This window comes from Stomoxys calcitrans, chromosome 1 (assembly GCF_963082655.1).
Source record: "Stomoxys calcitrans chromosome 1, idStoCalc2.1, whole genome shotgun sequence".
NCBI lineage: Eukaryota > Metazoa > Arthropoda > Insecta > Diptera > Muscidae > Stomoxys > Stomoxys calcitrans.
The window spans coordinates 12663780-12686548 of NC_081552.1; the positions used below are offsets into that span (position 1 = coordinate 12663780).

General features: G+C 35.4%; 1 protein-coding gene across 4 annotated transcripts; it reads left to right on the forward strand.

The window, feature by feature from the left end:
• The first annotated feature begins 1058 nt into the window (after positions 1-1058).
• On the forward strand, positions 1059-22413 carry LOC106087880 (protein artichoke). Of its 4 annotated transcripts, none has more exons than XM_013253076.2 (5): positions 1059-1204; positions 17211-17483; positions 17547-20040; positions 20095-20218; positions 20279-22413. In XM_013253076.2, exons 2-5 carry the CDS (start codon positions 17299-17301, stop codon positions 22345-22347), a joined length of 4872 nt encoding a protein of 1623 aa, XP_013108530.2. In that variant the 5' UTR covers positions 1059-1204; positions 17211-17298; the 3' UTR covers positions 22348-22413. The 4 variants fall into 4 exon arrangements, with proteins under 4 accessions (XP_013108530.2, XP_013108531.2, XP_013108533.2 ...); XM_013253077.2 differs by lacking the exon at positions 1059-1204 and adding an exon at positions 10067-10318; XM_013253079.2 differs by lacking the exon at positions 1059-1204 and adding an exon at positions 10418-10447.
• Positions 22414-22769: the final 356 nt, after the last annotated feature.

Genomic DNA, 22769 nt, shown 5'->3' on the forward strand with positions numbered 1-22769 from the left:
ATATGTTGTCCTATCGTAAGAAAATCATACAAGATTCTATTTAATATTTCAATAGGTATCCAAATCAAAGTCTGACTAGATTTGGAGCTAAGTTCTTTATATTAAAAATACTACGTACACTAGGTGGTGTAGGGTTTTATATAGTAGGCTCCGCCCGACTTTTGTCTTTCCTTACTGGATTTTCTTCATATTTCTTTCTACTTTACTATTCTAGTTTTGAAAATATATAAATTTTCCTTCCCATAAAGCGGGAGTCCTATTAAAAAACTTTTTTAAGACACGGAGTAGTCATTTTATTATGGTAACAGTCTCAATAAGTTAATATCTCGTGTCTTGTTTGAAGGACCAAAGTAAATTTGGATAGATTTTCTCTCCCACTGTGGGTCTTAGGTTATCTTATGCATTTTATGTCTGCAAAAACAAAGTAAAACTCATTACTTTTAGGTCGTCATGCATGATATCGCCCCTTAACATTTCCCATTCAAAAGAGCAAAAAGAGGCACATGCCAAACTATTGAATATACAAAACGGAAGAAACCAAAACCAAAGAAAACAAAAGAAATCGTAAAAAGAATATGCATTGTGTGATAGAGCGAAATATTAAACTCTATAGTGATCGTTTCAGCAAACGTATAATCTCTCTTTTTAAAAGGCTTCCTATAATGGAAAACTGGAAAATCGTTGCCGAACTTTAGCCACATTCCATATGTCTGCAGAGAACACTTGAATGCTTGTTATGTTATGGAGTCTGAGGTGTTTATATTCGATACGTTTTAACTTAAATTGTGGCTCGTGCAACACTTCCAACGGTTGGTTTTGAGTAAAAATTAACCGAGCGTAACTTCAAGTTTTTAAAATTTCAGCCATGCATGTACATGGAGTATGTGGAAAAGCCGTTTGCCTCAAAGAAGAAATATTTCGTAAAATAATATGTATGAGTATTCCAACATCTATATGTTAAAGTTTTAGAGGAAGGAAGGGCAAAAGCTTTCTTGAGTAATAATTGGACATGGTTTTAAAACTTTTATCACAGTCTTTGCGAAGATTTTGCACGAAACGGTTCGAATTTTCGGATAAACTATACAATAAGGATTAACCAGTGAATAAAGATAAAGAAAGGATATCCTATTGCAACAAAGGATTTACTAACTCCATTCTTCAAAGTGTTTTTAGAATTGATTCTTCTGAGGCAATAGTATTAATTGTATGAAAGTGATTTTATGGTTTTTTATTGATTTATGAATTAAAGTATAACATTTATGCAATATACTGGCTGTTAGTCCATTTTTGAGCCTACATAGTTTTGCTTAAAAAAAAAACTCTTCTTAAAGCCAACACGCAATGAAATTTTAAATGTGGTAATAGAAAAAGAGTGAATTATGAAAATTTAATAAAAACAAATAAAAATTAAATCAGTTTTTTTTTAAAAAGCAAAACGCAATAAAAAAATTAAAGTAGGTGAACAGTGCATTGATATATACAAGGAAAAAAAATTGGATGGAAAACATAATTTTAACTACAGAAAAATGAGAAAATTATTAAATACAACAAGAAAGAATTCAAACAAAATTGAAGAACGATGTAAAACCCTCATCAAAATGCCTGTGAAGACAAAAACATGAATGGAACCAAGTTGAATCAAATTGAACTACGAGGAAAAGGATATATATATATTAACTAAGAGTATAACTGACATATTACAGACAAAACACTTGGACCATCAAGAATAATATTTTCTACAATACATTTACATATTAATGATTTAAAGTTGATGTTAAAATAAATGGCATGATAAAAACAATGAAAAAAAATCAAAATTAAAAAATGTATACAGCGGTCAAAAAAAGTATTCATCATTCAATGTTTTTTTTTTTTTAATAAGTCTACAAAAGACAATTGGAATAAAAACATATTAAACTAATGATGCAGTAGTGCTTGTGTGATATATATGTACACAATTTCATTGTTTTTAAAGAAAAAAATAGTATTTATTGGAACAAAATGGGCCATTTTACAGCTGAACACAAAAAATTAAACAAAAAAAGTATTCATCATTGCAAAAAAACAAAAAAATAAATAACATAATTTAAAAAAATTAATACTTTGTTATTCGACCACCGCGTCTTATAACTTCTTTTAAACGGTTTGACATCGATTGGAGTAATTTAGCGGTTATATTTTGGTCTATATTAGTCCATTCCTCCATTATCACCTGTTGCATTTGACTCTTGCTCGAAAAATTGCGCGTTCTCAATTTGCGTTCGAGATGTTCCCAAAGATGTTCAATTGGGTTCAAGTCGGGACTTTGAGGAGGAGTTTTAATGACTTTGGGGCAGTTATACAGCATCCACATCTTGGTATTTAAAGCAGAATGTTTGGGGTCATTATCTTGATAATATTGAAAGTTATTACCAAGCCCAAGTTTTACAGCACTATCTTTTAAATTCCTCTTTAAAATGTCAATGTAATACTTATGATCCATTACTCCATTAATAATTTCAAGATTTCCCGCTCCTGAAGCCGCCATACACCCCCAAACCATTAAACCACCTCCACCATGTTTTACAGTAGCAACTGTGTTTCGTTCTTCAAGCTCTGTATTTGGTTTTCTGTACACTATGACCTTTCCATCGCACCCAAAAAGATTAAACTTGCTCTCGTCTGCAAAAATGACTGTTTTCCAAAATGATTCGGGCTGTTTTACATACATTTTTGCGAAGTTTAGCCTTTTCACTCGGTTTATTTTATTTATAAAGGGCTTCTTACGTGCAGTTCTTCCTCTGTAACTATGCCTTTTGAGTGTATTTCGAATTGTTTGTGTAGTAACTTCCTTCCCTAAATATTCCATAGTGTTTTTACGAAGAATGGTCGCATTTGTCTTCGGAGTTTTCTGAACTTGCCGCACTAGCCAACGCACATCTCCAACTGAAAGTGCTTTTGGTCGACCAGATCTTGGTTTATTGTCAACAGTTTTCGTTTCTGTCCACTTTCTGATGATGGATTGTATAGTAGATCGTGGTCTATTTAATATTTCACTGATAGTTTTTTGAGTTAAACCATTCCTGTGGTGTTTTATTATCAAAACTTTTACCTCATCAGAAACCTCGTTTTGCTTACGACCCATTTTGACAAAAACTATATTTTCAATGAAATTAAATATTTGCTGTCAAGGGCAAAGCCTCCTTTACTAAATAAAACAGAAAAGGGGGATTCCCAAATAATATTTGAATTTGACTTTGATGATAGCACATCAATGATGAATACTTTTTTTGTTCTGTTTTTGGTGTTATTATATAAAATTGCATTTTTTGCGCTAATTAAATTTATTTTTTGAATTTATTTTAAAACATATTACGAAAAATAAACTATTGCATAAAACTGCATTATTTGTTTACTTTAAATTTTCTTCAATTACCCAAAATAAGTGAATTTATTATCAATTTTGCTAATGATGAATACTTTTTTTGACCGCTGTATGTACTTCACGAAAAAATGTAAAACCCTTTCCTACAAGGAAAAACAATTTGTTCGAACTTTAAATATTTGAGCCAAAGAAAATTTTCCAAATGCTGAAGTAAACCTTTTATTAAGTGAAAGATTTTTTACGTGATATTAAAGAGTTTTTATCCAAAATTGAAGTTTAATAGATCCTTAACTTTGGGCCTTATAGACAATATTGTACCTTAATTAAAGAAACAAAAAGCCCTACAAGTTAGAGCGTCTTCGTTATTATATTGGAAAAATAAAGATGACAAGTTTCTTACGAAAAATAAAATTAAGAGCCATCTATGAAGTAAAATTTGATTTGGTGATAGAATACTGAAACACAATTTGTGTCCTTTAGAATATAGTGACTTTAGTTTAAAGATAGCATCTTAATTATGAAGTTTCACTTAGTAGGTTCGCAATCATCACCAAAAATCTTTAGTCAATAAAAAAGGCGTTTCTATGGGAAAAACATGTGACATAGATGTTTTCTATGAAAAAGCAGACGAAATCAGTTTTCGCTTAAAAGAAAGAAGAACAAGACACAATCAACGGAAAACTTATCTAACGAAGACTTTTTCCATAGTAAAATTATCGAACAAATACTTTTTTATGGAAAAGACATGAAACAAACAGCTTTCCCAGAGAAAGTAAAATATATATTAATTAAGAAAAATCATTAAGGAACACTTTTTCTAAGGAAAAGATATCTAACGGAGAGATTTTCTATGAAACTTGCATTATGGAAATCCATAAAGGGAAAACTATTTCTATAGAAAAATGTCAAGCAAACACTATTTCAATGGACAAATCATGCAACGAAGACTATTCTATGGAAAAGCCATCTAACGTAGACTTTTTTTATAGAAAAAATCACCTACGAAGACATTTCCTATAGAAAAGTCATAAAGCGTACATTTTTTCTGTTTGTGTATTGTAGAACTTTTTTATTTTTGCTATTATTATATCGTTTCGGCTATAGGTCCATTAAAAACAATTAAATTTTATTTAATTATTTTTCAATATTTCGGTTAACTCTGTAAAAACCGTTTTCAAGGGATGTAATGAGTTGATGCTCTACTATAAAAAAGTCATCCAAGAAAGTTATTTAACAAAGGCTTCTCGGAAAAGTCAACAAAAACTTCTTTCATAAAGTTATTTAACAAAGACTTTTTTACTATCAAACATTTTTCCTACACGCAAAAAATAATGCCATAAACAAAATTTTTGTTTAGTAAACTTCTTTTGTGTAAAATGTTGGGACTTTGTTTACGAAAAATTGCAACTTTCATGATAAACTCACGCAAGAATTTGTGACAAATACAAAGTTTGACCCAATAATACCATTTATTCCTGACAAATAAAACATGTTATTAGGGATTTCATCTAATTTTTTTGTGTATATTTATTTGCGAAAACTGTCTTTTCATATATCTTTTGTTTTATTTTAAAAGGGATTGAGCCTATTCAAAATAATAAAGAACTCATATAACATGTACCGCATGCATTTTGATTTTTTACCAATATGAATTAAAGCAAGCAAGTAACAAGTGAAAAGGCATTAAGTTCGGCCGGGTCGAACTTTGGATACCCACCACCTCGGGTATATATGTAAACCCCATTTCGTCAAAATCCGGTGAAAATTGGATAACTTAAGCACCCAAATTCGGCACGGACATTGAGTGGTCTAATATATATGTCACTATTCAATTTTATAGAATATTGGTCTTTTTGGCGGATATATCCAATTATAAACCGATTTGAACCATATTAAGGTCGGATATCGTGAGGCTCAGAAAAACTCACTGTTTCAAATTTCAGCGAAATCGGGTAATAAATAAAGCTTTTATGGTCTTCAGACCCTTCATCGGGAGATCGGTCTATATGGAAGCTATATCTAAATACAGTCCGATCTGAACCATATGTCAGTAAGCCTTAAACTACTCACTGTTTAAAATTTCAGCAAAATCGGATGAAAAATAAAGTTTATATGGGCATTTATCGGAAAATCCGTTTATATAGCAGCTATATCCAAATTTGGTCCGATTTGGCCTGTTCTAGAACTTAACCAGCATGCATCAAAAAGACGTATCTGTGCCAAATTTCAGTTCAATATCTAAATTTTTGGAGGCTCTAGAGTGATTACAACAGACGGACGGATAGACGAACAGACATACGGACATCGTTAAATCGTCTTAGAATTTTACGACGATCTGAGTATATATATACTTTGTAGGGCCGGAAATTGATATTTCGATGTGTTGCAAACGAAATGACAAAATGAATATACCTTCTTTCCTACGGTGGTGGGTATACCAAATAGTTGAGTTGTTGTTTTGTTTTCGAATGTATGAATACCTACTTTAGAATCGATAGTTTTTTAAACGCAAAATATTATAAAACAAGTAAAAGCGTGCTAAGTTCTTATATACCCTTCACCATGGATCGAACTTTTCGAGCTCTTTAAATGACTTTTTCCATATATTTCAGGAAAATTAAGTATTAATTACGCCCTCTAGGGAATCAAGAAGTCAAATCGGGAGATCGGTTTATATGGCGACTATATAAGGTTATAATCCGATTTAGACCATATTTGGCACACTTGGTGGAAGTCAAGTTAAACACTTCGTGGAAAATTTCAGCCAAATCGAATAATAATTGACCGCTCTAGAAGCTCGAGAAGTCAAGATCCCAGATCGGTTTATATGACAGTTATATCAAGTTATGGACCGATTTGAACCATACTTAACACAGTTGTTGGAACAAACAAGTTTTTCAAATATATATTAGTTAAATCAAGTTACATACCACCCTTCAAAATTTCAGGCAAATCGAGTAATAATTGATCAGTTCACATGGCAGCTATATCAGGTTATGAACCGATTTAGACCATACTTGCCACACTTGTCTGCAAATGCAAATTTTGCCCATGAACTAAGGAACAGGGGCAAACTTCTCACATATCAATGAGTGAAGTCCGATGCCAGTTTAAGCTCAATGAAAAGGGCCTCCTTTTAATAGCCGAGTCCGTATAGTATATCTCACAAATGTTGCCAGCATTAGGAGGGGAAAACCTCCGCTGAAAATTTTTTTCGGATGGTCTTGCCAGGATTCGAACCCAGGAGTTCAGCGTCATAGGCGGACATGCTAACCTCTGTGCTACGGTGGCCTGAAAAAGACACATTTTTTTGTCACTCGTTCGTTCCTCAATTCAATGAAAAGAGCTATAAAATCAATGAATTGGCGAACGAATCGAGTGATTGTTTAATTGAAAAAGACAAAAATTTCAAAAAATTTTATATATAAAATTTTTTAAGATTAAATTAAAAATGATTGAATCAATTAATTTTTTAATTGAAAATTTCAGTCACGATCGTATTTAAAAACGTTCAGATTCAATTAAAACAAGTAAGAGCGTGCTAAGTTTGGCCGCTATACCAGGTTATATATGTACCAATTTGCGCCATACTTAGCACTTAGTTGTTGGAAGTCATAACAAAACACCTCATGTAAAATTTCAGCCAAATCGGCTCCAGCGGTTCAAGAAGTCAAGATCCGAGATCGGTTTATATGGCAGCTACACCAGGTTATGAACCGATTTAAGTCATACTTAGCACAGTTGTTGGAAGTGATACCAAAACACCGCGTGCAAAATTTCAGTCAAATCGGACGAGAATGCGCCCTCTAGAGGCTCAAGTAGTCAAGATTCAAGGTCGGTTTATATGACAGCTATATCAAAACATGGACCGATTTTGCCCATTTACAATCCCAACCGACCTACACTAATAAAAAGTATTTGCACAAAATTTGATGTGCCTAGCTTTACTCTTTCGAAAGTTAGGTGGCTTCCGACAGACGGACGGACATGGCTAGATCGACTTAAAATGTCGAGGTGTTACAAAAAATCACGATTGACGAAATTAGTATACCCCCATCCTATGGTGGAGGGTATAAAAATGATTGAATCAATTAATTTTTTGATTGAAAATAACACAAATTTCATTCTCGATCGTAATTGAAAAAATTTCAGATATAATTAAAAGTTTATTGAATCTATTAATTTTTTAATTCAAAATTGTCTAAATTTCAATCGTAATTGAATCAGTGAACATTTGATTGGTATCTTGTTTCTGACAATTACTATACATCTTTCTAGCAAGGAATATAAACATTGTTTTATTTACAATATACTATTTTTTGTATAAAGTTTGTAGCATTTAATAATGGGACTTGTTGGTTTATTTATTACATTAATAAAATTAAATGTAAATAAAATAAAATAAAAAAATATTCTAGGATTATCAATAAACCGACCTTTTCCTGAAACCGGTCTTAGAACAATTCGAAAATTACCTTTTTAAAAAACTGGTTTAAATTTTTGGGATTTTTATAAAACCGGTTAAACTGGTTATTTTTCTATTAAAGTAAACCCTCTTCAAATTTGATAAATAAACCGTAATAAATAAACCTAAGAAGAAGTCAAAACTCGACCAGCATGTTTTTTTCAGTATCTTAGAGATCTGAAGAAAAAAATTTAAATGAAATTTTTATAGAAGACTAAATTTTGAATAAATGTTCTCTAAAGACAAAAATTTAAATGGAATTTTCTATTAAAACAAAATTTCAATAAAATTTTCTATAAAGAAATATTTCAATGAAATTTTCTATAAAGCGAAAATCGAAATGAAATTTTCTCTTTAGACAAAATTTTAGTAAAAAATTCTGTTAAGATAAAATCAATTTACTTATTTTTTTTTCAAACTTTCAAAGAAAAATGTTGATGAAAATTTTTCTTCAATAAAAGACAAATTTTTTGAAATCTTCTCAATCAAAAAAAAAAAATCGATAACAATTTTTAAGACAAAGATTTGGATAAAAATTTGCCAAAGAACACATAAACATTATTATTTACTCAAAATAGATAAACATTATTGTGGACAAAAAAAGTTGACGGAATTTCCTTAAAGACAGAATTTTGAAAAAAAATTACGTCTTTTTCTCTAAAGGTCAAACCGAAATATTTAGAAGATTTCAATGAAATATTAGTTATAATTATCACAAAATATGATTAGAAATGAACCATTAATAAACAAGCGGTTGATTTTGGCATGAAAGCGATTTATTAAAAACCCGAAAAATTGCAATTTTCAAGAAACCGATTGAGCTTAAAAAGCTGAAAAACCGGGTTTCAAAAACCGAACTAATCACCCTACAATTAACAAAGTTAAACATTTTGCATAAAATTTGGCATCTACCATTTAACACTGTCTCCTAGCAATCCCATCATAAACTGAGCAGCAGACAATTTCCGCAAACAACAGACTTTTCAGCAGTCTGCCTGCTCTTCTGAAATTGCAAAAAAAAATTGCTTTAACAGCAGAATTACTGCTGTAAAAGCAGCAAATCTAACTAAATACAGTCAGCAAACTTTAAAAAAATATATTTATTTTTTTAACATAATTACAGGTAACTTCGTATCCGAACTAAATCTTGCCTTTATATTATATTGGGTTGCCCAAAAAGTAATTGCGGATTTTTCACAGCTTGTGACTCTGCAATTGCATTCTTTCTTCTGTTAGTTATCAGCTGTTTTAAATTAAAGTTAATTAAAGTTCAATCTAAGTTTTATTAAAAATGCATTTACTTTCTTTTAAAAAATCCGCAATTACTTTTTGGGCAACCCAATGCTACAATAGGACTAATAATTTATAACTGCTATTTTTTCATATTTCGCATATTTTTCACTTTTAAATTTTTTAAACCAAATAGCGTTCTCAAGAGAATTCCCATAGAAATTCTTATATGAACAGGACAATTACACACGTGAATGAATAACCTTCTCTCCGTCCAAACTTATTTTTCCTTAGTCAATGTTGCACAACAAATATTTTCCACTGAAGGTTTTCGTACAAAGGCAAAACTTTCTAAATCCCACCAAATAAAAATGACTCCAAATTATCATTGAAACGCACGAACACACCCTAATTATGCAAGGAATGAAAATGTGAAAAGCATAGGTACGCAAGTTTGTTTCTTTTTTTGTCAGCCATATCAAAAACGTTTTATTAGAAAAATGGCGTTATTATTTCTTCATGTCAAAAGAAATTTACTTATAGTTTAATAATATAATCAATGTTTTCCTACATTTGCGCAAATATCATGGAATAGCAAGCGGGGATTTCAAGAGAAAGCAAATCCGAGAAGGTTATTCATGTTGACACAAAAAAAAGTGATAGAATCATTCAGCGCTGAATTCAATACAAAACATCTGATTAAAAAACCTATTGAGGGGGTTTGGAAAAAAAATATTTACAAATGTATTGCACAGATGTGATACAGTGCATTTCATGTTTTCACTAAAACTAATTATGAAATACATTGAAGTCTTAAAAAGATTAAAAATATTTAAAAATAATTTTTAAAATTTTTCAACATCTTTGGATTTTGATTAAATGCTCAGAATTTTGAAAAACAAAATGGATTATTAAAAAAATTGTCAGTCAAAAGCATCTCTTTGAGTCTACCAAACTTTTGCCGAATGTCAAGTCTTCTTCCCTTCCCCTCCACTATCGTTTCCAAATGCCAAAAGTACTTTTCTATCCCGAAAAAATATTAAAACGTAAAACACTTAGATGCGCCACATGAAATATGTGAAGAAAAACTGAGAAGAAAAAGAGACCACAAAAATAACAATTATTCCATTCAAATATGAAATTCTTTGGGTAAAATTAACCTATGTGCGCAAAAAAGAAACTCACGAGCATTTTTTTGGAAGGGGAGGAAGGAAAATGAGACTAACAACGACATTCAACAACACGACAATAATTTCAAGGTTCGTTAGATGCAATCGTGTGCACATTTCAAAATTGCTATTTGCCTCATATTCGGCACAAAGAACGGAACTTGCTGTTTTGATTAGCCTGCGATAATGGTTGTATTTCATGGTTATGCAGTTGTAGTGGTAAGTTACTCGGTGTTTTGGGGTGGGTGGTTTTTTTCGAGTGTATGAGCTGAACGATCTTGTACTCATGCGCAATTGTAAGAAAATGCGCATAAAACCAACACCACGTAAAATCATCGATTGCAAAATTGAAGAAAAACCTGAAACTGTGAATAACAACGAAACGAGTATATCAAGCGACTGCACAGTAGGATTTTATGAAAACCAATATAAAATATGTTCGGGAAACAAATTTGAATCTAAAGGAAAAAAAATTGGCAGTGTTTTTTACAGGCAGGTTTCTTTCTATAAAAATAAAATTCTAAAAATAATTATATTGGGATTTTATGAAACCCAATATAAAAAATGTTCGGGAAACAAATTTGAATCTAAAGGAAACAAGTAAAAAGGCGTTAAGTTCGGCTGGGCCGAACTTTGGATACCCACCACCTCGGGTATATATGTAAACCACCTTTCATCCAAATCCAGTGAAATTTGCATACCTTTTGTCCCATAGCAGTTATATCGAAATATGATCCGATTTGGATCAAATACTAACAAGTACAAGTGAATGGTCAATTACGTATAACAAAATATTGGTCTTTTTAGTAGCTATATCTAAAAACAAACCGATCTGAACCATATACAACATGGATGTCAAATTTCAGTTAAATCGGATTATAAATGCGTCTTTTTTGGGACCAAGACTTAAAATCGAGATATCGGTCTATATGGCAGCTATATCCAAATCTTGATCGATCTGAGTGAAATTGAAATAGGATGTCGAAGGGCCTAACACAACTCACTGTCCCAAATTGCGGCGACATCGGACAATAAATGCGCTTTTTCTGGCCCCAAAATCTAAAACCGAGAGATCAGTCTATTTGGCAGCTATATCCAAATCTTGACCGATCTGTGCCATAATATAGAACTATGTCAAGGGCATTTCGGCATTGTGCTCTAGCACGATGCCGAAATGAAGTACACCAAAACATCCAAACTTAAATTCGTTGACCAATAAAGATCATATGGGATTCAGATAAAGGCACTCAAATTGTTAAACTGTTTGTCAAGCGATATACTATTTTCGTAACATGGTATTCCAAGGAAAATTTGTTTCACTTTTAGATTTTAGATTTAGGTTTTCACTTTAAGATTCTTTTCAGCGAATTTTCTACAAGATTTTCTTTGCACAATGATTCTTACTTTATGTGCGTATTTCGGTTGAAATCGGTTCGGACTTAGATATAGCTCCCATATATATTTTCGTCCGGATTTGAATAATCTGTACAAAATTTGGCACAACGTTTTATCTTATAACTCTTCGGATGACTGATGAATTTCATTTCATTTCATTTCATTTGTTCAGTTTTAGATAAACTCCCATATATATGCATATCCCGATTTTTACTTTTAAGGCCTGTGCTGACGCGTTTATCATTCGATCTTCTCAAAAATTTGCATAACGATTTACTCTATGGCTTCTACAATATGTTCGGATTTGATGGAAATTCTACATATCAAATTAAGACAAATTTCAGAGTCTACGACTTAGCCTGCATATCCAATGTGTTGTAGGGTATTAAAAGGTCGTCTTCGCCCGACTTTAGCCCATCCTTACATGTTTTTTAACATTTAATTTCAATAAAACGTAAATTTTTCAAAACTAAAAGCGGTGTCCCTAATTCGATTTAAAGTGAGATGCCTTCATTTAATTGTTAATAAAAACGAAGTATGTAAACCGATTTTTACGATCAATATCTCATTTTGTTCATAGGCAATGTGGCTTTTCGTGAAAGTTATAAGACTTGATACATTTTTCGTTTTGGATTTGTATGATTTAAAAAAATTTGAATTTCTTCAAAAATATATAATTTCACATTGGTTGTGCGAGACCTTTTTATACCCGTGAGATGGGGGTGCACTAATTTCGTCATTCCATTTGTAAAACCTCGAAATATTCGTCTTAGACCCCATAAAGTATATATATTCTTGATCGTAAGCACCCTTACTTTCGAAGGAGTAAAGCTACGCGCTTGAAATATTGTTTTGATCCGATCTAGGATCTTGACTTCTTGAGCCACTAGAGGGCGCACTTCTTACTGGATTTGGCTGAAATTTTGCCAAGTATGGTTCACATTGGTCCAAAACCTGATATAGCTGACATATAAGTCGACGTTGGATCTTGACTACTCGAGTCTCTAGAGGGCGCAATTATTATCCGATTTTCCTGAAATCGGTTTAGTTTTGTTTTGTCTCGCAAGAACTATGCCATGTATGGTCTAAATCGGTTTATAACCTGATATAGCTCCCATATAAACCGATAGCCCGATTATACTTATTAAGTCTCTAGAGGGCGCAATTATTATCCGATTTGGCAGAAATTATGTACAACTCCCATGGCATTCAGCATACGTATCAAATATGGTCTGAATCGGTCTATAGCCTGATACAGCTCCCATGAAACCAATCTCCTGATTTTACTTCTTTTTCTAGCCCCTAAAGGGGGCAATTCTTATCCGAATCGGCTAAACTTTTACACAATGACTTATACTATGGTCTCCAACATTCAACTTAATTATGGTCCGAATCGGGCCATAACTTGCTATAGCTTCAATAACATAGCAATTCTTATCCATTATTTTTCGTATGTCAAAATGGAGATACCGGGCAACGAAATCGACCAATGCAATCCATGATGGAGGGTATATAAGATTCGGCCCGGCCGAACTTAGAACGCTTTTACTTGTTATATTTTATTATTAGGTTTGCTTTAGATGTGTTTATATTGACTTTAGCTTCAGCCAGTTTATGTTCATTTGATACTCTATACGATTCTCATGTTTGATCCATGCATCCAAACATAGCGTAATGGTCAGCTGTTTTCCTGTTGCATCTTATAAACATCTTGGAGGCCACCGTGGAGCGGAGGTTCGCATGTCCGCCAATGACGCAGAGCGCCTGGATTTAAATTCCGTCGCGAACATCAGAAAACTTTTCAGCGCTGGTTATCCCTGCCTAATGCTGCCGACATTTCTGAGGGACTGTGTCATGTTAAAACTTCTTGACCAAGTGGTGTCGCTTTGTGGCACACCGTTCGGACTCGGCATAAAAAAGGGAAAAGGGACCTTATCATTGAGCTTAAGTCGCCAGTAACTATTAGCTCATTTTTGTTTCTAACATTGCTAAGAGCGTCATCCAACTCTTTCAATAAATGATTTATGCTTAAATCCGGTGGGCGATAGATAACTATTGGGTTGCCCAAAAAGTAATTGCTGATTTTTTATATTGTCGGCGTTGACAAATTTTTTCACAGCTTGTGACTCTGTAATAGCATTCTTTCTTCTGTCAGTTATCAGCTGCTACTTTTTGCTTGCTTTAGAAAAAAATTGTAAAAAAAGTATATTTGATTAAAGTTCATTCTAAGCTTTATTAAAAATGCATTTACTTTCTTTTAAAAAATCCGCAATTACTTTTTGGGCAACCCAATATAATTGGATTGAAGTGCAAAAGCCGATTACTGGTGCATGTCCGTAGTGGCATGAAAAAAAATGTTAGCAAAATTTTCCGTAAAAACTAAAGTTGGACAAAATTTTTTATGGAAATAAAATTTTGACACAATTAATAATTGGACCCTTGAAAGGTTCAAGAAGTTAAATCTGGAGATCGGCAGCTCTATTAGGTTATGGGATGATTAAAAGCATGCATGGCAGAGTTCAGAGAGCGACAGAGCGACCTCTAGAAGCTCAAGAAGCCAAGATATAAGATCGATTTATATGATAGCTATATTAAAACATAGACCGATTTGGCCCATTCACAATCCACAACGACCTACGCTAATAAGAACGATTAATGCTAAATTTTAAGCGCCAAACTTTACTCCTTCGAAAGTTAGCGTGCTTTCGACAAACAGACGGACGGAAGGAGAGACTGACGGACATGGCTATATCGACCTAAAATGTCATGACAATCAAGAATATTTATACTTTATATATACCTTAGACGAATATTTCGAAGTGTTTCAAACGGAGTGACGAAATAAGTATACCCTCATCCTATGGTGGATGAGGGTGTACCTAATACTGGAAATAAAATTTTCGACAAAATTTTCCAGATAAATAAATATAGACAAAATTTTCTATAACAAGTAAGAAGGCGTTAAGTTCGGCCGGGCCGAACTTTGGATACCCACCACCTCGGGTATATATGTGAACCACATTTCGTCAAAATCCAGTGAAAAATGCATGCCTTATGCCCCATAGCAGCTCTATAGATATCATCCGATTTAGACCAAATGCTTATAAGTACAAGTCATTGTTCAACCGAGAGATCGGTCTATATGGCAGCTAATCCAAATCTGGACCGATCTGACCCAAATTGAAGACAAATATCGAAGGGCCCAACACAAGTCATTGTCCCAAATTTCGGCGAAATCGGACAATAAATGCGCTTTTTATGGGCCCAAAACCTTAAATCGAGAGATCGGTCTATATCGCAGCTATATCCAAATCTGAACCGATCAGGGCCAAATAGAAGAAAGATGTCGAAGGGCCTAAGGCAAATCACTGTCCCAAATTTCAGCAAAATCGGATAATAAATGTGGCTTTTATGTGCCTAAGACCATAAATCGGAGGATCGGTCTATATGGCAGCTACATCCAAATTTGGACCGATCTGGGCCAAATTGACGAAGGATGTCGAATTTCAGCAAAATCGGATAATAAATGTGGCTTTTATGGGCCTAAGACCATAAATCGGAGGATCGGTCTATATGGCAGCTATACCCAAATTTGGATCGATCTGGACCAAATTGACGAAGGATGTCGAAGGGCTCAACGCAACTCACTGTCCCAAATTTCAGCAAAATCGGATAATAAATGTGGCTTTAATAGGCCTAAAACCATAAATCGGAGGATCGGTCTATATGGCAGCTATACCCAAATTTGGATCGATCTGGACCAAATTGATGAAGAATGTTGAAGGGCCTAACCCAACTCACTGTGCCAAATTTCATCAAAATCCGATATAAAATGTGGCTTTTATGGGCCTAAGACCCTAAATCTGGGAATCGGTCTATATGGCAGCTATATCCAAATTTAAACCGATCTGAGCCAAATTGACGAAGGATGTCGAAGGGTCCAACGCAACTCACTTTCCTAAATTTCAGCAAAATCAGATAATAAATGTGGCTTTTATGGGCCTAAGACCCTAAGTCGGCGGATCGGTCTATATGGGGGCTATATCAACATATAATCCGATATAACCCATCTTCGAACTTAACCTGCTTATGGACAAAAAAAGAATCTGTGCAAAATTTCAGCTCAATATCTTAATTTTTAAAAACTGTAGCGTGATTTCAACAGACAGACGGACGGACATGTCTAGATCGTCTTAGATTTTTACGCTGATCAAGAATATATATACTTTATAGGGTTGGAAATGGAACGACAAAAGGAATATACCCCCATCCTTCGGTGGTGGGTATAAAAATAAATTTTGATGACATTTTTTATAGAAAAAAATTTCGACAAAAATTCTATAGAAATGAAATTTTGACAAGATTTTTTATAGAAATAAATTTTGTCTGTTTGCGCTTTTTTATTGGTCTTAAAATGTTATTGAGATTCTATTCGAAGAATAGTATAGCAAAAAACATTTAAAAAGTCAGCAAAAAGTGTGTTGTTGGTAGAAGCATTTGACTGGTTTCCTTTATCGCGATTTCTAGCAACAACACACTTTGTGCTGACTTTTCAAATGTTTTTTGCTATACTATTCTTCGAATAGAAAGCATTAAACAATTGTCTAACGCCGGACAATATCGTGCAATGGAATCTCAATAAGAAATAAATTTTGACAAAAAATTTTGCAGAATTAAAGTACTGAAAAAATCTTCTTTAGAAATAAAAATTTATAAAAACTGAAAAATAATACAACTTTTTGTTAAATCAAAATGTTGGTAAATTGCTAATTTGCCCATGTACATTCCACTAAGGAACTGGGGCAAACTTCTCACATATCACTGAGTGCTGTCCGATTCAAATTTTAAGCTCAATGATAAGGGTCCTCCTCCGAGTCTGAACGGCGTACCGCAATGCGACACCCCTTTAAGAAGTTTTAACATGGCATAGTACCTCACAAATTCTCACCCGAATTCGAACCTAGGCGAAGACATCAGAACAAATTATAATATAATTCACAATGAATAATTTTTTTTTTTTGAAAATATTAAATTGTGACAAATATCTACATATTTAAATCAAATTCGAAAAACAATCTATGAATTTTAATTTTTGGCCATAAACATAAGTTTTTTTATTCAATCACTCTGAGTAGTACAGCGTCTTTATAAAATGAATGACTTTCAAAAAAGTTTCATTAAATGTAATGTTGCGCATGCGCCAAAGAGCTGTGGTGCTTTTAGCCATGGCAACAACACCAACTACAACACTCCTACTCCAAAAGATTTCATCATTACATGAAACCATTTTTACCGATGTGTGAGGCAAGGGTGTATGCTTACAGATGTACATATACATGTGTATGTTGGTGCTTCCTTGGCACACAATTGTGCAAGTTATGACATCGAGCAAATTTTATGAAGCGTGTTCCAGCGCCCAACTTCTTTCATAGCTGATGGATGGTGTTCAATGACACTGTTTGGCGTTTTCGCTTTACATTGAGGGAAACAAAAGCAACGAAACGCATCGCCATCAACACATTTATCATTGCATCATGGTGTTTACAAAATTTCAAACATTTTTTTCCTTGATGATTCATCTTTTCAGATAAAAGACCATGGTCGAGTTTTGTACGAATTGCATGCTTATGCCCCCCAATGTCTCAGCGCCCTTTGCTTAAACTTGGTGGATTAAGATGAAGAAGAAACGCGGCAGCCGTCTGTTAAGGATAAATGGTCCATGGCGAGATTGGAGCAGTTGGCTGTTTTATTGTTGGCTGTTGTGTTATCTAATAGCAAGTGTAAGGGCCGAAGGTTGCCCGCCATCAGAAGCCATATTGCCATGTCGATGTTCGCTGAGAGGCAAAGAAATACAAATATGGTAAGAGAAAAGGTGATTATCTATGTTGTGGAGGGTCATAGCTATCCTGCAATTTAATTTTAGGTGCTCTCACAGCAATTTACCCCAAATCATAGATGGCCTTAAGGCTGTAGAACGTAACGTCAAGGGACCAATTGATGAGCTAGTGCTGGAAAATAATCAATTACCTGCCTTGCCAGGCCGTTTCTTTGGCTCTTTACAAATTGTCCGCCTTATGTTGAGGTACAACATCATCGAGAGGGTTTCGAATGGTTGGCTAAATGAGCTGGAAAATAGCTTGGTGGAAATTTATATAGTGGAGCCTCAGCTGCGCAGCATACCAGTGGAGAGTTTAAATGGCATGATTAATATGGTGGCTATTACCATACAAAGTGATGAATTGAAACATCTACCCGACTTTTCGGGCTTATTAAGTCTCACCTATTTGAGCGTACAAAGTAGATCCTTGACTGAGCTACAGCCTCAGTGGTTTAGACATTTGCCCAAGTTACAAAATATCCACATAACAGGTGGAGAAAACCTTAACCGTTTAGAATCGGGTCTATTCGATGGCATGATATCTTTGAAAAATATTGACTTGAGTCGCAATGGCATCAATTGGATACACCTGAGGGCCTTGGCCCGTTTGCCCAACTTGGTTAGTTTGAAATTGTCCTATAACCAGATAAGCGATGTGGGCATGGTGGGACGAGTTGTAAAGGACTTGGAAAATTTGAAAAAACTACGTTTAGATCATAATATTATTAACATCATAGAAGATGGCTCGTTTGTGGATTTACCACATCTCAGCGAGTTACATTTGAATGATAATCGCATTACAGAAATAGAATATGGAGCCTTTCTAAGGACTCCCATGTTGAAGACCATTTATTTGCATAATAATCACATCAAACGCATTCATCCTGAGTCATTTATGCAGGCTTCTGGCTCCGGGGTGGAGACAATGTACATCTACAACAACGAAATCGATGATACCTCTGAGTTAAGGTCTTTGCTAGAGGCTTTACCGGCGCTCAAGTTTTTGGACATTAGTAATAATTTTCTGAGAGACATACATTATGGAGCTCTACGAGGTCATGGTACCTTGGAGCAATTGCATATTAATAATAACCAACTGAGGAATATCGAGCGGGATGCGTTGATGGCCATGCCTGCTTTAAGGGAGTTGCGCATGCGAAACAACAGCTTGTCGCATGATTTACCCATGCCTTTTTGGAATTTGCCCGGGCTGAAAGGGCTTGATTTGTCTTTGAATAACTTCAGATGGGTAGATTCCTTTCTGTTGGCTGGTTTGCCTTCCTTGCGTCGACTGGATTTAAGTGAAAACGACCTAAGCAAGCTGGATCCCACAACTTACATACACAATCCTATGTTGGAAACTTTGAATATCTCCCTTAATGAATTGGAGGTGGTACATCCTGCTACGTTTCGTAATTTGGACCGTTTGTTTGAGGTTGATGCTAGCTTTAACCAGATGTTGGAAATGATACCGGGGTTGCCAAAAATTGTGGAGCGCATATCGGTAAGAGGAAACCTTATTGCCCACCTGCCGGCCAGTAAGTCTTTGAATTTGCCAAATTTACGTATGCTGGATATTAGTTTAAATCGACTGGAACATCTTCCGAAATATGCATTTCAAGGTTTACCGCAGCTTCGAGTGCTGAGTTTGGCTAACAATCGCCTACGATCTCTGGATGATACAGTTTTCATAGGCTCCAATCGTTTGGAGCTGTTGCATTTGCAAGAAAATCATCTAATGATTATAGATGAGCGAGCTCTACTGCCCCTCTCTGAGCTAAGGAATCTTAATATGAATGCCAATAAATTGTCTTCCATAACCGATAATTTGTTTTCCAACAACTCTAAATTGGAGCAATTAGATTTATCGCGCAACAGCATAAGAACGATATCGCCTTTGGCCTTTGAGTCTCAAAAATCATTGGAATATTTAGATTTATCAGCCAATGCCCTGTCCGACATGTCCATTAGTTTGGCCAATTTGATGAGTTTGAAAGACATCGATCTGAGCTACAATCAAATAACGCATATACATTCAGAGGTGGTGGCCGCTTGGCGCCAGGTGGTGGAAATACGCCTATCCAATAATCTTATAACTGAGCTGAACCGAGGAACCTTCCGCAATCTGATCAAATTGCAGTACTTGGATTTGTCCAGCAATGAGATCCAACATGTGGAGCAGGGGGCCCTGAAAAACTTACCAGAACTGCAGGAATTTGTTTTGGCGGATAATAAATTGTCGGAGCTAAAGGAGCATGCCTTTGAGGATTTGCCCAATCTCTTGGCCTCACATTTCCAATATAACAATTTGAGATTTATCTCCTCGGAAAGTTTCTTCAATTCTCCCTCCATGGTGTTTCTCAATTTATCCAATAATCATTTTCGCAATATGGAAAATATTGGGCTACGCAGCATGCGTAATTTGGAGGTATTGGACTTGTCCACAAATGCGGTGAGAACGGTGCACACGATGCCTTTGAAGTTGCTGAATTGGTTGGTGGAATTGAAAATGGACAACAATGAAATTTGCCGTATACAGGTTAGAACTTTGACATTTTAAAGGAAACTTTAATTTGAAAATCTTTTTTCCAAGGGTTCACCTTTTGAGACCATGCCTCGCCTAAGGGTGCTATCGATGCGTAATAATCGTTTACGTTCAGTTAAGGAACGCACCTTCCGAAATCTGAGAGGGAACATTGCCATTATAGACATGGACGGTAAGTATGAAGTTTGCATTTTATGTGTCTCAAGATGATTACTTACTTCCATTTGTATAGGCAACCCCATTGATTGCTCCTGCGAAATGCAATGGCTTTCGGTTTGGCTGCAAGAGACCAATTTCCCTTATCCGGGACCCAAATGCCAGGATGGGCGCCTCTTGCGCTCTTCACGCATAGATAAAAACCTTTGTAATAATTTGGCCGACAACCAACAGCGAAACGGTGCCGTAGCCTATGGCGAATCTGATGGAAGCGTGGGTCTTAACAACTTGCCTTTGCTAAATGAGCATGGCGACATCTTCCAAAGAGAATTGCAAAATTACAATGATGAATGTGAAGCCTATGAATTGCCTCCGGCTGAGCGACCCTTGGCTGGTGAAAGCGAATATTTTTATGATCAATATGTAGACTATCCACCGGGTGCAAATGAAACTTTCAGCCCCCAATCGCACCACTCTAATGCTCACGATAATCCCGCTTTGAGCTCCCATATTTCTACAAGCAATACCGTGCTGCATGCCCACAAGAAACCTTCGATTCCTAATTCAACATCGGTCAGCCCAAATGTGGATCTGAACAACACCATACTCAATACGAATCATTTCAAAAAGAAGCCTGGCTTGCAAAATTCGCCCTATGCCTCTTCGCCCTTTACATTTTTCGGTTATCCCATACCCAGTTTAAGTTTAGGCAGATTTTTTGGTGCCAATGAAAGGGGCCGAAAAGATAGGGGTGAACATGGTGGTTTGGGTGTGGCAGATAGGAATCCCTCCACCACTACCACAGAAATGCCTGCAACGCATCGCATGTTTACAGGGTCCCACGGTAAAGTGCGTATGTATCAACCAAATAGTGCCGAATTTGAAAAGTATTTAAAAAACAAGGACGATTTAGAGGATGAGAAGCATCAGCAGTATTTCGATATAAATGGACGCAAAAGATTAACTGACATATCATCCGACGAAACTTCATCTAGTTCGGAAAATCCCTCCAGTGTTTTCAAAACAGGTTTTAGGGTCCCTTCAAGTGTAGAGAGGGGAGGTTTTAAGCCCATAGTTCCAGAACATACTGTGGGTGGCTTTATCCCAGTGCATGATCCCTCCAGACGTAGAGGTACCGTGGAAGTTTTGGCGTCTTCATCATCGAAAATAGATAAAACCAAACGTTTAAATCAAATTACCGCCAATGAATCTGAATTGAAAAATAGAATGCCCATTGTAACAACCACAACAATTAGTTCGATCACACAATCCTCCATGTCGGAGGAGATGGAGTCGCAGACCTATTATGTCACAGAAAATGATATGGAGGAAACCACAACATTTAGACCATTGTCTACCCTTAGAAAATATCAACCTTCCATAACCACCACTAGCAGTACAACCACAACAACAACAGTGGCTCCCAGCACTACCACCACCAACCAGCCTACGGCTAGTGATTCCTTTGATTCAGAGTTATACGATGATCTGGAGGCACAATCGGTGACTATGATGAAACCGCCCCCATTGGTGCAGACCACAACTTCAGAAACAATTTTGCTGATACCGCCACCTGAGGAGCTGGTGGAACAAATCAAGCGTCAATCATGGAAGCATACAACGCCAAATCCCCCAGAATCCCAAGAAACACATGATTTTGTAACCACTATAACTACATCGACGACAACAACCAGTACAACATCGGTACAACATTCCACTACATCGCCACCCTTGCCCTATCTGCCCAGACCGGGAGGGGCGGCCCGATCCACAGTGACCAAAGTTCATCATCATCATAATTTACCCACAGCCGAGGAGTACCAACGCACTACCCCCAGTCTCACCAACAAATCATTGCAACAACAACAACGACGTACCACAGAAGAGCCCCAGCTGACAGCCAATGCACAAAAGCGTGACGAGCCTAGTAGCATTGATCGCATGGATCGCAAGGATGGCATGGATTGGTATTACGAAAGCTTCAAGAAGTCAAGGGCTTTTGGTTCGACAAAGCCTGCATTCACGGGTTCCAGTTCTTTGAAAAGTTCTGCAGCTGAAAACCGATATGTGCAAACCTTCAGTACTGTCCTATCACTCATTGCCTTGATTATACACAAATGTTTCATTCATACAATCGCTATGTAATAGTTTTATTTTCTTTCCTCTATAATAACTTATTTTAATTTTTAAGAACTGATTGTGCAAACTCAATCTTGGCGTTGTTTAATGTAAGTTATTGTTTGTTAAATTAGTGATATTCAACATAAAATTACAATAAATAGATTATATTAACGAAACAAGACCTTAAAATGTATTCGAGAGGTATTTTTTTTAAAATAATAGGAAGCGACTTACCAAGGGTGTTTTGGTTAACACTTGAATTTTTACGCTCCGCCAACAACAACTCATCCCGTGTTTTATTAACCCATTAAGCGGATTGTCTCGCTTAGTTTGTATAGAGTGTCAAGACCCAGGAACTCTGCGCCTAAGATGGGGTGCGTCCACAGGGAGCTGGGTCTGAGTCGAGTGGGTCTGGCTGGGCAGATAAACAGATGACGTGTATCGTG

Coding starts and splice junctions, on each gene's coding strand:
- LOC106087880 (XM_013253076.2), top strand. CDS start 17,299: ATGAAGAAGAAACGCGGCAGCCGTCTGTTAAGGATAAATGGTCCATGG. Junction 17,484..17,546: donor GGCAAAGAAATACAAATATG/GTAAGAGAAAAG, acceptor ATTTAATTTTAG/GTGCTCTCACAGCAATTTAC. Junction 20,219..20,278: donor TGCCATTATAGACATGGACG/GTAAGTATGAAG, acceptor CCATTTGTATAG/GCAACCCCATTGATTGCTCC.